This window comes from Mesoplodon bidens, assembly GCF_964165515.1.
Source record: "Mesoplodon bidens genome assembly, chromosome: 6".
In the NCBI taxonomy this organism is placed as follows: Eukaryota; Metazoa; Chordata; class Mammalia; order Artiodactyla; family Ziphiidae; genus Mesoplodon; species Mesoplodon bidens.
The window spans coordinates 35,042,780-35,061,025 of record NC_138162.1 but is presented as its reverse complement, the minus strand read 5'-3'; the positions used below and the strand labels follow the sequence as shown (position 1 = coordinate 35,061,025).

Genomic DNA, 18,246 nt, shown 5'->3' with positions numbered 1-18,246 from the left:
ACATTCTACAGCCAGCCTCCAGGACCTGCCCTGCCTTCTGACCCATCCCCACAGACCTATCCCAGCTATTGTTAAATATCCTTTGCGTTTTGCTGCAAGTTTTATTTGATGACCAGCACTAACTTCTGAACATGTATGCTCAGACTTCACTGTTCATGAACAAGGCTGCCTATATATCACCTGGAAAAGAAAAATGGGCACTCAGATGATGGGCTCATCACTACCTATAGTGTGTTTTTCCTTCCTGGATAAGCAGTATTTCTTTTCAAGGCCATTCACATTAGCTTCAAGCCTTCCAGATCTTTTTTTTTTAACTGATCATTTTTTTCCCCAGCTTTAAGGTATGATTGACAAATAAAAATTGTATATATTTACAGTGTACAACATGATGTTTTGATATGCATTGTGAAATAATTATCACAATCAAGCCAATTCACATACCCATCACCTCACACAGTTACCATTTTTGTGTGTTTAATGACAACACGTGAGATCTACTCTCTTAGCAGATTTCAAGTATATAATACATGATTATTAACCACAGTCACCATGCTGTACATTAGGTTTTCAGAACTTATTCAACTTATAAGTGGAAGTTATACCCTTTGATCAACATTGCCCCCTTTCCCCCACTTCCCAGCCTCTAGTACCCATCACTCTCTTCTGTTACTATAAGTTCAATGGTTTTTTTTTTTTAGATTCCACATATAAGTGAGATTATAGATATTTATCTTTCTGTGTCTGGCTTTTTTCACTTAGCAGAATGCCCTCCAGGGTCCAACCATGTTGTCACAAACGGCAGGATTTCCTTCTTCTTTTTTTTTTTTTTTTTGCAGTACGCGGGCCTCTCACCGCTGTGGCCTCTCCCGTCACGGAGCACAGGCTCCGGACACGCAGGCTCAGCGGCCATGGCTCACAGGCCCAGCCGCTCCGCGGCATGTGGGATCTTCCCGGACCGGGGCACGAACCTGTGTCCCCTGCATCGGCAGGCGGACTCCCAACCACTGCGCCACCAGGGAAGCCCTAGGATTTCCTTCTTTTTAAAGGCTAAATAATATTCCACTCTGTATGTACCACCTTTTCTTTATCCAATCATCTGTCAGTGGACACTTAGGTGGTTCTCATCTCTTGGCTACTGTGAATAGTGATGCTGTAATGAACATGGGAGTGCAGCAATCTCTCCAAGATAGTGATTTTATTTCCTTGGGATGTATACCCAGAAGGGGGATTGCTGGATCACATGGCAGTTCTATTTTGAATTTCTTGAGGAACCTCTACACTCTTTTCCACTTTTCAGATCTTATATGTCTCACAGTCCCACTGGGGCAAGGAAATTTTTGAACCATTTCCCAACCCATTAGAGGCAGCAAGTATCATCAACCCAAGCTGACAAGTCAAGCCACAGAACCTCTGTTTAAGATGAACCAGGAGGGACTTCCCTGCCAGTCCAGTGGTTAGGACTCCGCACTTCCAGTGCAGGGGGCACGAGTTCGATCCCTGGTCAGGGAACTAAGATCCCACATGCTGCACGGAACGGCCAAAAATAAATAAATAAATAAATAAATAAGTAAATAATCTACTACTCACAATAAAGATTATCCTCAACCATACTGTTTCAAAAAAAAAAAAAGATGAACCAGGGGCCCGGGGGGAGCCTCTGGATTGACCCCATGCCTCTCGGCCAAAAGGTACCTCTCCCAGCTTCTCTATCCATCACATAAGGCCATGCATCTATCACAGCTGCCCCAATCCTGAAGCCCCATGTGGTATTTATTGGTCTCAAAAATTGTTTGCACTATTACTCAAACTCGGAGAAAGAGGATCCCCTGGCTACCACCAAAGGGTTAAGTTTTCAAGCATATGTTTTTCTCTTAAGAATAACGTTTTTTTTTATAACCCTCAAAGTTTTAAGTTTCAGCCCTGAACTAAAAAATAAAGTGAATCCTCAGATGACTGGTTATAATTTAGAAGGGGGAAAAAAAATCCCACCCACCTAGAATAGTAAGTAAATCGGTATAATGTAGCAAAGAAGTAAGGGCAGGTTTTACAAATGCCTTTTAGACATTTTGGAGGGCACAGACTGTCAAGAGCCTGGAACCCGCAGGGTAATGAAGTAGGCTGCCAGAGGGGAAATGATGAGGGGGAAGATGTGTTCTGAGGTCTGGCTCACAGCCTTTGCATCTACAGCTAGGGCTTTCACCTTGGGGGCGCATGTGGCTTTTCGTTCCCCTTCCATTTTATGCGAGGGGAAGGGACAAGGTCCCCTATTCCTTTCTTCTAGCTAAGCTCAGAGGATGCTATAGGAGCACTGATACTAGAGTCAAAGACTAGCCCCGAAGTACATTTAATGTATGTTCAAGCATTATGTAAATAGGCTATAGGCTTGTCTCTGTCTGTCTCTCTGTGTATTTAATAATCTCTTTTTGTGGATTCTAATTCAACATGAGACTAATGGAAAAGACTGACATACCCATTAACCAAGGGCATATGTAGCTCCAACATGCTCCCCCACCCCCCCAAACCTCTGCTTCTGCTGGCATTTCCTGCCAGAAATAGGTCTCAGCTGTGCGGTATTCGCCCAAACCCACAGCGCTCAAGTGCAAACTTGCCTCTATGAAGCGCCCATGCTGGGCGGACATCACCCAACAGTCTGTCCGTGTTCTCTTAGGTCTCATCCTGCACAGTGTGGCCTCTGTGCTTTGTGTTTTAGGACAAATAAGAGCCCGGGTGAAGCTGAATCCATCTGAATATGAAGGGTTGGTTCAAACAATGGATGCTACAATTAGGATGAGGGGAGCCTGGAGGACATCTTGACAAGAATAAACTCCTCTTTGATATGCCAGTGGCAAGCCTGGCTTGTGCACACAGACTGGCTTAGGAGAATCACTAACCATCAATAAGTAAATGAACCTCACTTGCGGCTCATCCTGACCTACTAGAGTTGCTCACGTGAGAAACAGCTGCATTGAGTATCAGGCCTGAAGGCTGGAGAGGCTGCCACAAGACTTGATTAGCTGATCTTCTCTGGGACTTCTCCATCTACAGCATCATGATATGTAGCATGTATATTTCTCAAAGGGGCTCCCACTGTACTGCTGGATATCTGCTCTGTTGCATGACTTCTTGTCTCACTGAGGTGCCCCCTAAGGCCTCCCCACCAAGTGAATTTTATAGCCCGTGGGTTTGATCAGCCAATCCCAATCCCAAGCACACCCTTGAAACAGGTGTCTTTAATTTTACTTTATCTAAATAGATTAAGACAAGTACCCAAGACAAACAAGATCTCCTCTGGATTAGTCACTTGATGTAAGAGGAACACAAGTATATCACTTTCCAACTGAGCTAGGTTCAGGCTCTCACTAATTAAGACTTGAATTTGGTCTTTTATTCCATTTCACCTCTTTAAAATATACACACTTCACGAACTCCTGGGCATGTCACAGTGGGCGTGTGCCACTTATGAAGACCCAGACCATCCTCTCCCTTTGCTACTGGTCTTCTACCACATCCCCACGGGTTTTCCACGTGTATTCCCCAGAACTGCAGCTGGGAAGAGCAAACCCTGGCAATGTGTTAGAAATGCAAATCCTCAGGCTCCACCCCAGATCTACTAAATCAAACACTCTGGGAGCGGGACCCAGCAATCTGTGTGTTTAAGGAGCCCTCCAGGTGATGATCGTAATGCACTGAAGTTTGAGAATCACAGTTCTACACCATTTCTGGCCAAAAGTCTATGCCCAATAGCAGTTGCTGCCATTATTAGAAGTCCTGAGCCCAGCTGGGTCTCCCTACATTGTCTATTTGAGGCTGATAACAAATCAAAATCATCTCAAACACCTGGGTAACACGTGATGGCTCAATTTGCCTACCTTGCTCTTAAAGGTGCTTCTAGGATAACAGGAATTTCCCACATCAAGCTGCTGTCTTTGAAAGTTTTCTGTTAATTTTGAGATAGCAATCTCCTACCTAGATGTGAACTTTGAGTTACAATAATGTCAGTGGTTGCAAGGAGCTCATTTAATATAAAAAAGTATAGGGGGGACTCCCCTGGTGGTGCAGTGGTTAAGAATCCACCTGCCAGTGCAGGGACATGGGTTCGAGCCCTGGTCCGGGAAGATCCCACATACCGTGGAGCAACTAGGCCAGTGCACCAAAACTACTGAGCCTGTGCTCTAGAGCCCGCGAGCTACAACTACTGAAGCCCGCATGCCTAGAGCCCATGCTCCACCATGACAGAAGCCACCACAATAAGAAGCCTGCGCACCACACTGAAGACCCTATGCAGCCAAAAATAAAGAAATAAAAAATATAGGTGGGCTTCCCTGGTGGCGCAGTGGTTGAGAGTCCACCTGCCGATGCAGGGGACACGGGTTCGTGCCCCGGTCCGGGAGGATCCCACATGCCGCGGAGCGGCTGGGCCCGTGAGCCATGGCTGCGGAGCCTGTGCGTCCGGAGCCTGTGCTCCGCAACAGGAGAGGCTACAACAGTGAGAGGCCCGTGTACCGCAAAAAAAAAAAAAAAAAAAAAGGAAATATGCACTATTTTTCCAATGATCCAAACATTTGTACACCAAACTCATAAAGCCCTATTGAAACTGCACCCTGATTTTGTAACATTATGAAAGATGTCAGGGGAGCTGGTAGTACCACTTCACAGCATCCTTATGAAATCCAAACAAGTCCACGCATAGGGAAAGCACATGGTAATGTTCAAAGCTCTACCTACACGTGGAGGTCACGGAAGGTCAACCCACTGGCCAAAAGGAAGTTTGTTGTGTCCACGAATTTTTTAAAAGCTTTTAAGCTACTTGATGCTGTTCTCTTTGAAACGGGAGATCTCACATTTTAAGAAGGAAGATTTCTGGCTTCTCTTGAGAATCAGTTGATGTGACAACATAGGACCCATGTCCTCACCTGGGTACCTTCACTGAGAAGTGATGTCTGCTCTCCAGGTCCTTAAAATTGCCCACTCAATCCGTGTCAATCATTTATGTTACAGGTTGGCTCCCGGGTCCTTTTGGGTTTGCAACTCCTGTCGACTATAAACAATCCTTTTCATTGTTATTATTAGTATCCTCCTGCACTGCAAACTCTCAGGTGTTACTATACTCAGGAAATTTCCCAGTTTGGCAATTCACCAGTTGAGGTGAAAAGAATTCATCTTTCACCTTTTGCGTCCATTTTCTCCACAAAGATGCATGAGTTATGATTTGTTGATTCACTTACTATAAACAGAAAACTTTTGTTGACTGTTTTCTGTACCCCTGCTCTGAGTATTTCCCACAAAATCTCTCAAATAACCTTCATGACAATTCCATGAGGTGGGTATTATAATTATCTCCAACTTACAGATGAGGAAACCGAGGGCCAGCAAGGTCTCACAGATACTAATAGAAAAGCTGGGATGTGAGCCAAGGCTTTCGTACCCCAGAATCCACACTTGTTACTCATCAGACTGTGAGGTACTGACAGCTCTGGGGACCACCGTCTCTGTGCATCAATGCCATTTGCTGCCTCAGTCAATATCACGCTACATGATGATCAACTCTGTCAAGGAAGTTGATCAATATCCCCAAAAAGGATCAGTGATGAAACGTGGGTAGTTCAAAGGACCAATAGCAGTGGTCCGCAAAGCACTGGGTAACCCCAAAGAAATGCAGAGAAGCCTTCACTGAGCCCTGTTTTTCTTCTAAATATTAACAAATCATAACCCACAAGCCCCCCTGTTTGGCTTTTTAAATGATGACTGCTCTATTTCACAGGGCACTTGCCAGAGCAGCCGCTCTTTGTCCCAAGAGGCTAAAGCCTAATATACTCAGAGGTACAAATAAATGGTCAGAGAGGTGTATGGCCCTTGGGCATATTTGTGTAAGGCCTGCCTTGGCACTCCCAGACCTGGCAATGACACTGAATGGGCCCCCAGTGGCACTTACCTGCTGAGCGGCCCTGCAGAGTCAGCTGGGGCAAACCCTTCCTCGGCACCAATGTCCTGAGCAAACCATTTTTTAAGCCTCAACTTGAACTTTTAGAAGCAGGGTACCATTTATGTGGAAGAAGATAACAAATGACTGGGATCTTCAATTCTCCAGCCCTTTACCAGCTGCCTACCAACGACAGAGGTTCATGTACAGGGATGGTCCCCCCAGGAATCACAGTTTTTGTTACTATAGGTCTTGGGTTTGGATCTCTAGAACCCCTGAGGGATCCCTGACCTGGGAAGCTGGGCTGGATCACATGCAAATGGCAGCCAGGACTTTTGTCCAAGCCATGCAGGCCAACCGAAGTGGCCTGAATCAAAGTGGGCTGATTGGCCTCCTTAGCCTTTGGTCCACACTGCAACCCTGGCACTCAAGGCCTTATTGCTCAGAGGCAAGAAGAACACTGAGAGATGAAGCCAAGGAAATGCCAAGAGTGTTTTGTTGTGGGTAAAAGGCAGAACCAGCCTAAGCCACCCACCTACATCCGGGCCTTCTCAGGACAGAGAATGGGGTCAGGTGGGAGCCACAGGCCACTACCTGTACCCTCTGGGGGAGAATTTTAAGAGGGAGAGGGGTCCAAAGTGAAATTCCCCAAAAGGCAGATTCCACAGAGTCACGGCTAGGTCCACATACCCCCAAGCTCACCCCTCTCCCCACCGCCAGCTCAGAAGGGTCCTAGGGGCAGCTCCAGCCCCTAGCACAGCACCCCTCCAAGGCTAGACGTGCCACTAACACGAGGAATCAGGAGTCAGGAGAGAGATAGAACTCTTCCACACCTCACTGTGTGAGCCCAGATGCCTCTGTATACTCGACTGTAAAGTGGAGACAATGAGACCTGCCCAGCACAGCTCAGAATTAAGGTATCACGTACAGGTTTTTGTAAAGTGCTGTACAAATGCCAAAGACCGTTTTTATTATTCGACAGAGTCTGAGTTCTCATTAAGTGACAACATTCCCTAAAGAGCCAGTGTAGGTTGGATTGGCACCTCATATCTCAGCAAATATGGACACACTCACATATGTCCGTACTTTCTGAGGGCTTTTGCCCACAATGACCTCTGAAACGTTCAGTTATCATCACCAGGGCCCAAGGAAGACTCTCTTCCTCTCGGATGTGCAGACAACAACATCCTCCCCCCAAACTGGTTTCTATTGAGACACAGTGGTTTGTTCTCCAAAGGAATGTTACTCACTCGGTTAGAACTCCCATTGGGTATTTCCATGCACTGAAACCCAGCTTGGAAGACTCTCAAAAGGATGTGGCCTCCTGGTTGTCTCAGCCTTTCCCGATGCTACTGAATCAGTCTGCTTCTCCCTCATCCGCTCACACAGGGGCTGCAGAACCACCCAGTGAGCTCGTGGGAAGAGCACGAGATGCTGCCACCATCTTGTAGGGAGCCATTTCTGGCAGTGGTCAATAAAGGGGCTCCAGTGCCCTCCAGTGTGGGTTCTGATTCTGGCCTTGACACTTTCTGTTAAGGTCGGGCTCTTTAAAACGTGGACAATATAGACGTTCCTCCCTCATCAGCTTATTAGGATTAAATGGCATCATCTGTGTTCAAATGCACTTGAGTCTCCTTGCTGAGTTGGTGCCTTTGGCTACTGACTTAACTTCTTCATGTGTTTCGCTTTCCCTTTCTTATACTAACTATTTCAAATAAATAATAAACAAACTAACAACAAACAAGTGAATAAACACCTTCTGCTCATTGGGAAGTTACTGTGTTATTTTACATTTTTTTTTCAATCTTCAAGACTTGCTCAAACATCTCCTCTCTTGGAAAGTGCTCTATAACTAACTCCTCCAGGTCAGCTTACCTGCTCCAGGTGTGTGCTCATGTGCATAAGTATTCCTGCTACTGAATAGTAATTGTTTATATTAGACTATAAACAACTTAAGATTTTTTTTTTAAAGAACACACGTCACAAGAGCCCCTGCTGAATAGAAAATGGTCAATAAATGGCAACTGTATTATTATGCCCTGAATGATTACCCACACTCATTGTGCTATAGAGGCATCTTGCTGTCTTCTAAAATTACAACTTTGGGAGAGTCCCTACGGATGGAAGGAGCACCTGGGAGCAGAGACACTTGTCAAGATGGATTTGCTCCTCTTTTGGCAGGAAGTAGGCTGAGATTCATCTTTTCTCATTGATTAGTCTCTAGACACAACTGGAAGATTCAATTAAAGCACTGTAGTTTCTAAGTATTTCACTCCCTTGGGGGGAAAAAAATCCCACAGATGATCATGTGGCTAGTAGGTCACAGGACACCTGTCCCTTTTAGAACTTAAGTGTGCGAAGAGTAAAGTCTTCCCTCTGATGGCTGAAACTTGGGGACACCGACTTTTTGGTATTGCCAGTCCCTTCCGAGAGGCAATACTTTGTAAATACCTATTGCATGACTGGATGGATGGATGGATCCTCCAGTCACATCTCTGCACCTGGTCTGAGGAGCTAGAGAAATTGACACTGGGCTGAGCTCTGGCCTTCAGTCGAGTAAAGGAAAAGATAAAGAAGGCTGTTTAGTCTCCTTCTGTTTCAGAGATGTTGCCTCTCACCCTCACAGAACAAGGCAGCAGTGTAGACAGGAATTGGGGGCTCTAGCTCAAGACCATCTACTGGCCCCTGCATGCCAGGTCCTTCACCTGCACCATATCTAAACCTTACAGCCAGCCCCTGAGGTAGAACTCATGAGCCCCCTTTACAGATGAAGGAACCAAGGTCCAGACTAAAGAGTACCCAAGAGCTTACAGATTAGAATCTCCATCTATCTGCTCTTCCTCTTGGAGAGGAGCCCAAGTTGGTGAAGAGATAAAGAATCATTCCATTCTCTTCCTCCTGGGGGAAAGCGGGGTGGCGGGGGGGATAAATTGGGAGATTGGGATTGACATACATACACTAATATGTATAAAATAGATAACTAATAAAAACAAAACAAAGCAAAAAAGAATCATTCTCTTCCTCCTTCACATCTCCAGAGAGACTTCAGGAGGGCTAGGCTCTGGCGGCAGCCTCGTGAGCTCCTGAGGGTCCCCTGAGAACCCTAGGAAGGTGGCAGAAAGAGGCAAGTTTGCAAAATTTGGAGAGTATGCATTAGACCAAAGCACAGCATAGAACTATTTACTGATGTGGTCATAAGTCCCTCCACCCCATCTCTCAATTCTCTCTTTCTCTTTCTGTCTGTCTGTCTGTCTGTCTCTCTCTCTCTCTCTCTCTCTCACACACACAGAGTTAATTCGTTGTTAGAAAGTCTGCACTAATAACAACAGATATATTCATTGAGGCCGAATCATTCATGAGAATCATCAACACCTTCCCAGGTACAGGACAAACTCAATTCCACAACTGAACAGGCATGAGAATTCCAGAAGACTGGCTAGATCTTTCTTGAAAGTCCATTTAGCCTCTGCTGGGATTACCCAGCCCTACTCGGAAAAGGGTGGCTCAAGTGTAAGCTGCTACTGGCTACCCGTTCAGAAAGCAAGTCCTTTCATGAGGCTCAGCTGTTCCTCAGGCATCCAGTAAAGCTGGTCATGCAAAGGCAGAGAATGTGACAACTGTTGGAAACCTTCAGCGGCCTCCGATGGGAGCAACCGAACGTTCTCCGGAGCAACCACTTCATGGACAGTTAAAGCAGCCTATTATTCAGTTTATATAAAACACCCACCAGCTACATGGCACCAAGAACTGAATATCTCCATTCTTGTCAAGTTCATGACATACTGGCCACACTGCTGGGCCACTAACTCTAGAAACCGTGAACAACCTCACTAACCATCAAAATACACATACTCAGAGGGAAAGGGAAAGAAAAAAAAAAAGCCTTCCTGAGTTCTGAGGACCAAGTTCAAAGATTGCCCAATAGGCAAAAAAGCCATAGCATTCAACAGTGCCAACAAACGTCTCTCTTGCTTCAGCTGTAAAGTCTCCAAGACATTTTAAGATTTGAAGACTTTGATAAAGAGGATCTCAGAGCCACAGAGACCACATCAAACGCTTCTTTAAAAAAGAAGAATCTGTATGCATTTCCCAGTGAAGGATCCGTCCAAAGGGTTTTAAAAACACTTTAATATACTTTGCTTCCAAAACATTACACACCATTTCTCCAACAAATTTATATGTGTTTCCAGGGAACTCCTGGACCAAAAAGAAAAAAAAAAGTACTCAGGTAAAAGAATGTCTGGCAGTTCTTTTATGCCAATATGTTAAGAGAGCTTCTCTTTTAATTGCTATTATTTCATATAGCAGCAGTAATCATTCCCTCATCTGAAAAGGAAATATATAATCCAGCTGTGGTGGCTCCAGTAAAAATACCACATCTGTGGATCATTGGCAGCACTGTGGCAGGATTGCTCAAATTTAGGCAGCTTTCGAGCTCTTTTATACCCAAGATGCACATGGGTACACTTTTCTGAGAGTGCACATAAACTTTGCCAAAACTGGTTGCTCCTTTGTATGCTGAAAATAGGTTTTCAGATGATCCACACCTAGAAGAAGGAGGCTCTCCTGGAATATTATTCCCAGGACCCAGTTGTTCTAAGAAGTCCCCAGACCACCCCCCTCCCACCCCAGGGTGGTGGATTGCGCCAGTGCCCTTGTCAATATCAAACAGAACAGGGAAAATGAACACTCCCGCTTTCAGGGAGGAGGTTCTACCGCGTGGCTGGCAGTGGAGCTGATTGCTGGTTTTCCACTTAGCACACCAACAGCTTCCGCAGAGTGGATGGCAGCCACCGTTCTGGTGACCGTTCCCGCCATTCTCCAGTGTCTGAAGTCAGAATATTACTGAGCACTGGGTGGTAATATTCCAGGAATCGACCCCCCCGCCTCCACCCCTCATGCTCCTGTTTAGTCTTTCCCCAAAGCCCAGTAGCAAGCATCTTATTTCTAAGCCAATCTTCCACATTCAAATCCCCAGCCCAAAGCGCGCCCTGGGGCTTTCCATCTACAGACCATAAAGGAAAAAGCAGCGTAGCTGAGCCTTGACAGACTTTTATCCCCAAAACACATGTCCTGCGGCTACTGTGCTGGAATGTCGACGGCCCCCAAGCACTCGGGGTCCTCTTCCATCCCAGACAATAGAGCAAGAAAATAAAATGAAAGTGGACTTACTGCTATGGCTTGCAGCCTTTCCTTGTGCAATTCCGCCTCTGCCATCCTGGAGAAGGGCACACAGGGAGGGAAGGAAGAAAGAAAAACAAAACACACGCTGTAGTCACCCAAGGAAATTGATGGACACCCCGGGGGGACTTTGCTAGAAACCCAGGGAGAGCCGAGGGGCGTCCGGGGATCCGCTTCGGAGGTGGCGGGCAGAACTGTGTGCGCGGCTGGCTCGCCCGGCTCAGCCTCTGGCCCCCGCCCGCCCGGCCGCCTGGCTGCGCCCCAGCGCCGCCGCTCCCTGCATCTCCCCGCCGCCGGCCGCGCCAGTCGGGGACGTGGGCCACTGGCAGCAGCCGGGAGGGCGCGCTCGCCCAGCGCTCGTCCTCCGCCCTGACGTCTCCGCGCCTCGCTCCGCCCCTGGGGTGTGGGGGACCCGCGGCCGCAGCCCCGGGCTGCTCTAAGCGGGCGGGAGACACCGGGGCTGCAGCCGCGGAGAGTGGGGAGGCCCCCAAGGCGCGGCCGGGCAGCGCGCGAGCGGGCTGGCACCCGGGGCGCACCAGGAGCCGCTAGGGCGCATGGTTGGTGCGCCCAGGTGGACACGTGCTCACTGGGAATGTGCAGACGCCAGCCCAGGGGCCTCTGGCAGAAAGCGGGGCCCCAGCACGTCCTGCCTTCTAGTTCGTGCCAAACGCTTCGACTCCACATGGGGACATTTCCAACTGCCTCACCCACATGCCTTAAATGGCAGGATCCTCAGCGGTCAAGTTGGCCAAGGGCAGGGTGTATGTAGCTCAACACAGGCCATCCCTCTGTGAGGCCAAATGTGGGTTAGAAAGACAACCGAGAGTTTGTAGTTATAGGTGCTCGGCTAGGCTGGGCTTGATCACTTATTAGCTGTGAAGCCTTGGGCAAGTCACTTAACCACTCTGAACCTCAGTTTCCTCATCTGAAAAATGGAGTGTCAGTGCTGAATGAGATAAAGTATGCGTATAAAGGTGCTTTGTAAAGGGCAATCTGTTCTGAACATTATCCTGTGACGTTCTGGGCTGAAACTCTGAGAATCTTTACTTCCGTACTCAGTCTCTGAAAGGAAAAGTAGGATCTGGTCACCAAAACACTTCACCTCTTCTTTACTGAAACAGGCGGCAGTTCTAAAGTGCATCTTTTATGCCAGGCCCTGGGCTGGAAATGAGAGATAGATAAGATCCAGTCCAAAAGGAAACAAAAAGCTAAAAACAAAATACGTCTTCACCTCCAGGAGGAGGCTGCTAGAATTCCCAACATTCATAAGCAAACTTTCCTCTATAAAATGAAATAAACATGGGGGAAAAAACCAATGTGACCTCTTTAGATCCTTGATGACTCTATAAATGCAAGACTTAAGAAGGCATTTTGAAAAGTAGGCACATCAAATTTCTCCAAATCACCTCTTTCCTGGGCAAATTCTTGCAATTTCTTCTAAATCACCTTTTCAACATTCAGAGAGGTTTCACCTGTCACTTGAAGAGCAATTACTACTCTGCCCAAAGACTGAAGCAGTCACCAAAACAGTTTCACTGATTGATGGTCTTCTCTTTCTTTTCATAACAGGCGTAGGTGGAGCTGTTTGTGTCATAAATTCAAGCCAACACCAGATTTGACATCCCCCTCCAGTATATCCAGAACTTCTGCTTTCTGGCTAAGACCCATCACTCTCTTCAAATGCTTCATTTTCTCTTCACTTCCAGTGCCAGTTCCAGAGGACAAGTTTTTTGAGGGGTGTTAGCTCAGAAATAAACAAAGCTTTTAGTACTTCGGCAGAGTGACTGCGTACCCAACAAGAGTAGAGAATACAAGATGAGCGAAGTGAGACCAGAGAGGTGGAAGGACTCGGCCAGAGTCATGGAGCTAGGACTTCAACTTAGATCAGACCCTCCAGAGCTCATGTTTATAACCACCAGGCACCAGGCTCAGCCAGTAATATGAAGGTGGGGCAGCCCCCGGTGATGAATAAGTGGTCCTTTCCCCTCCAGTTACACAGATATTAAAAAGGAATTAGAAGAGCACAGCAATGTGAATGCACTTAGTGTCACTGAACTGCATACTTAAAAGTGGTTAAAATGGTAAATTTTATGTTATGTATATTTTATTATGCTAAATTTTTAAAAGGCATGATGGAAGGTGAGATGGAGTGGAAGACAGGCTTAGGCATCTTTTGGAAGTGACCAGTTGGAAAGCTTTGAATCTCAAGATAGAAGAATCAGGATTGGGGACACATACCTGGGTGTCATCTACATTGTGGTCATAGCTAAAGAAAGAATGGCCAGGGTAAGAAAACAGAACAAGAAGAGGAGAAAGCCCAGGAAAGGAGGCTGAGGAAGTTATCATCTGAAGATTAGAAGGAAAAATCAAGAGGGATGTTTCTACAAAAAGCCACAACAGGAGGAAAGGGTTTTTCAACAGTGTCAGGTGGTTTGGGGAGGTCAAGAAAGATGCAGACTAAGAGGCTTGGGCAGCCAGGAAGCCGTGGGTGACATTGAGAGAGCTGTGTGTGTGTGTAGGTGAGCCTGTAAGCAATTACAGAGACTTGAATGAGTGAGAGGTGGGGAAGGAACATCCTTGAGTACAAACCACTCCTTTCAGATATTTTGATGTGAAAGATGAAGGTGGGGGGGGAACAGGAAGGTGGTCTATGGGAAGCAGAGTCAAGTTGAAGGGTTGTTAGATCAGGTAAGACTTGAATGTTTCAGGGCCAAAGGGAATTAGGCACCAGGGAAGTGAGACCAAAGACACAATCCAAAGGGAAGGTAAGTATTAGGTCTCAGATTAGACCAGAGGGCATCCAGATGAGCACTGGTGGCCAAGTTAGGCTTGGAAAGATGGGGAAATGAAGTAGGACAGAAGATGGAATGGGTAAAGATGAAGTCATTTTATTTGAAAGAGAGAGAAGTTGAGGGAGCGTATGTAGGGAACCTAGTTTTCCCAGCTGACGGAAGGGCCATTGGTTGAGACTGATGGGGTGTGGGAGGGGACTTCAGAAAAACAGAAATGGCTTGTAAAGAAACTGTGAGAAATGGGAATAATTAAGACACGTTTCCCAGTCAGTAGTATGCATCAGAATCTCCTGGGTCACATTTCTCTGAATACATGTACAAAATTAAATATCTATGGGGTGAGGTAAGAGTTAGGGATGGATTTAGAACCATCGTACTAACTGGGCTTACTAGGACTAGACAGAAGACTTATGACCAATTTACTTCCTCGGTGGCTTTTAACCGCCTGAGACCCATGATATACAGGGCTCCTGTTTACTCCGTGTTGAGGATTGCCAAAGCAGGGATGGCCAAAAGTCAAAGGAGAGAAGAAATTCAGAATGCTGGACCCTAGGGATTTGTCCAGGGGGAAATGTAGCAGAATCTTCCACATTTTTTTTCTGGCTGCCCCATTTGTGCAGCCCTTTCCATCTTTGGGGAATTCCCATATTACGAGCCATTGTGAGATTCAGAGCTACTTCCCATCATGCAAGCCGGGAAATGCCAGCATTTGTTTCCCAGGTCCTCAGAAGCTATGACATGGCATGCAATTTGGGCTTAGTTAGCCATGTGCACTGGCCAAGGACCTTGAAGACACAGCATTAGAGAACTCTTTCAGGCTGGCTGCTCATCTTTGGTCCTGCCCATTGCTCAGGCCTCCTTCTCTAGCCTTCCCAGCTATTCTGCCAGCTACGTAATACACTTTCGATTCATGCCTTCTCTGCTCCTAGCAACTAGAATCAGTTTCTGCTGCTTGTGACTAAGAACCCTAAGTGAAACAGGAAGGCACGTGAAGAGCAGAGAGAAAACATTTTCTCCTCTTCCAATACTTCTCCCCTCAAAGCTCTAAATTTTAGCATTTTGAAATCATCTAACCCATTAAAAACGCAGACACTTATAACCCAAATTATGCCATTTCTTTCATAAACTTTTATTGTATAGCTATTCTATACTAGACTTTATTTAGGCTATGGCTTGGTATTACAAAGAATTCATAGTCTAGTGTTAATATTGGTGACTTTTTGCCCTCCACACATTTGAAATCTCAAAAGATCTAGTACAATGGGTGCATAATGTGTGTAACAAATCACTAGTTCTTGCTGGGACAGTAAACCGTGTTGCATAAGCACTACCCGTATTGTCTAATGGTTTTTCTGATAGATGCTGTATTGCACAGCATTATATCGAGAGAATACAGAATGCTAGATTTGCAAAATAGATGTTTTGGTAATAAAAACTGCAGAATCTATTTTAGGGTGTGAGTCCTTTGAGAACCACAGATGATCACAGCCTACTCCCCTGTGGGGAAAAACGGGAGCTCTGTAAACTGAGAGGGAAATGACTTGCCAAGACCCATTGAGTGAGTAAAAGTTAAAGTCTTGCTGAACAGAACCTAAGTTTGTGTGAAACTTCAGAGTAACCTGAAGCTTTCCATTAACAAGAGTAATTTTAAAAGGATGCCAGGTCCTCCAAAATGTTTGTATTTGTATCAGCTCTCTTTTGCCTAGGATCTTTTAGAATACATGGTCATTGAAAACATATGTGATCGCTGCACAGGATCAAAAGGAGGGGAACAGTGCTTGGAGCCCTTCTGGCTCCTGTGGTTGTGAATAATTTGGGAAAGTTGATGGGATTTCAAGTATGTGATGTTTTTCTCAATGGGATTCATATGATAGATCCATACAGAGAGTCCCCATGGTGCAAGAGAGTGAAAGAAGTTAGAAAACAGGGCGCCAGTGTGGGAAATAAACTAGGCTGGATGTCACTTAAGGTATAGTTTGACTAAGCTCTCTACACAGAAGATTCAAAAAGAGCAACTAGAAATCCATCTAAAAATGAATGGTAGAATTTCTATCTGATGGCCTCATTTTCTCTTGGCTAGCCTTGGCAATGTCAGTTGATCAACACTGTGAATTGCTGGAAGAAACCAGGGGCTATAAGGAGAGCATACAGGAATTGGATCTGGATGGTTAGGGGTCATTCTACATTCACCTTGCTGGGATATTCAGATGTTGATAAAAATTTTGAAAAGTGGGACTAGGAGGTGGGAGGTGGGCATGACACAGAGAAAAGGCATGAGCTGTAAAGACAAGTTAGAATCCCAGCCCTCAGACTCACCAACTGCACAAACTTGAATTCCTTTAACTCAATTTCCTCATCCTTAATGGGGGATAACAACTCTAACCTCATAAGGATATTGCAAGAAATCAAGATAACAGATGGAAAATGCTTGAGAGTGACCATAGTAGGTGCTCCAAAAATGGCAGGTCCTAATTATACAACCCAACTACTTCTTCATTAAAACTGTCATAGACCAAATCAAGTGAGTGACTTGATTGTATCTACCCTTTTATGTACGCTTTTTTTTTTTTGCAATGCAGGCTTTTTCTTTTAAGAAAAGGAGTGAACTGTCAATATTTAAGTTTTCCACATCAGTAGATACTTCTCTTTTTTCATCTTTTGAAAGGGAGGATTCTGCCCTCTGTCATTTATTGTTTAGAAATTTCATTACCAGACTCCCCCTTTAATGATTCATAGACACCTACAGCCTTATCTTTTGGAGTAAGTCAATTTAATGATTATAAATAAGAAGGAATGAGAAGGGAATGCTTAAGAGGACATAGATTAAGTCCTAGGAAAACATGGAAAGAAAAGCTTAATTGTGGAGTGTTTTGGAAGAGAGCTACATGCCCATATATTAAAGGTGCTCCTTGGTGGAGTTGATTCAAGGTTTGGGTGTGAATTAGCTACAAAGTGGAAAAGTCTTTGGGAAGGCCAGTCTGGTTATCTGATGTTGGTAGACACAATCAGGTCACTGGCTTCCCAGAGAGCTTAGGGGCCAGTCTAGTTTGCCTTAGTACAATGACCATGAAGTGCCCGGTCAGCTTGGAATCCCTTTTTGCAGTGGGGCCATCAACACTTTCATTGTTAGTCATGATTCAATCATGCCGTACACATCCTGCAAGTCAGCACTGCTAACAAGAGAGAGATTTCCTGTGGGTTTGGCAGTGCAGGGACAGTAGACTATCAGTTAAATCCTGTGTGCCCTCCTGGTTGGGGAATGAATAATGAAACTGGAAAAGCCTAGCTTCAGCTCCTACCACCTATGGATGCTGAGCCCTTCTGATGCCCTTTGGAGTGTTCAGGGTTTCAATCCTGCATGCCCACCCATTGCCCACCCTCCATACACTCATACACTGGCAAAATGGATCCAACTTGTGTTTGGCCCCTTGAAGCCGGTCTCACTGAGAGGTAATAGCCAGTCAGTCTCAAAAATTGCTCCTTACTAAGAGCAGTAAGGAGGTTCCTTAAAAAACTAAAAATAGAGTTACCATATGATCCAGCAATCCCACTCCTGGGCATATACCCAGAAAAGATGAAAACTTTAATTAGAAAAGATACATGTACCCTAATGTTCACAGCAAAACAATTTACCCAAGACTTGGAAGCAACGGAAGTATCCATCAACAGATGAATGGATAAAAAAGATATGGTGTACATATACAATGGACTATTACTCAGCCATAAAAAAGAATGAAATAATGCCATTTGCAGCAACACGGATGGACCGAGAGATTATCATACTAAGTGAGTAAGTCAGACAGATCTATAACATATGCTATCAGTTATGTGTGCATTCTAAAAAAAAAGATACAATGAACTTACAAAATAGAAACAGGCTCACAGACATAGAAAACAAATTTATGGTTACCAAAGGGGAAAGGGGGGAAGGAGGATAAATTAGGAGTTTGGGATTAACAGATACACACTACTATATATAAAGTAGATAAACGACAAGGACCTACTGTATAGCATAGGGAACTGTGCTCAATATCTTGTAGTAACCTATAGTGGAAAAGAATCTGAAAAAGAATAAATATATCTGAATCGCTTTGCTGTACCCCTGAAACACAACATTGTATATGAACTATACTTCAGTAAAAAAAAAAGAACGGGATGTACAGGTTATCACTTCTGTTTGAACCCATAAATCTACTCTCATTCTCCAATGGAATATTACTCAGCCATAAAGAGGAACAAAGCTCTGACATCTGCTAAAACGTGGATGAACCCTGAGGACATGATGCCTATTGAGAGAAAACAGTCACAAATCATTTTCTTGATTCCATTTATATGAAATGTCCACGGAGGGCA

General features: G+C 45.2%; 1 protein-coding gene across 10 annotated transcripts in view; it reads right to left on the bottom strand.

Annotated features, from left to right (window-relative positions):
- Positions 1-18,246, bottom strand: part of PALM2AKAP2 (PALM2 and AKAP2 fusion) — a 624,976-nt gene that overhangs the window by 343,800 nt on the left and 262,930 nt on the right. For 9 of the 10 annotated variants that reach the window (XM_081237132.1, XM_081237131.1, XM_081237133.1 and 6 more), the window contains one exon: positions 11,093-11,138. In XM_081237132.1, the coding sequence (XP_081093258.1) occupies positions 11,093-11,137 (45 nt within the window). In that variant the 5' untranslated portion in view covers position 11,138. Of the gene's footprint in view, positions 1-11,092; positions 11,552-18,246 lie in introns of those variants that run through there. The other variant, XM_081237130.1, reaches the window with a different exon arrangement.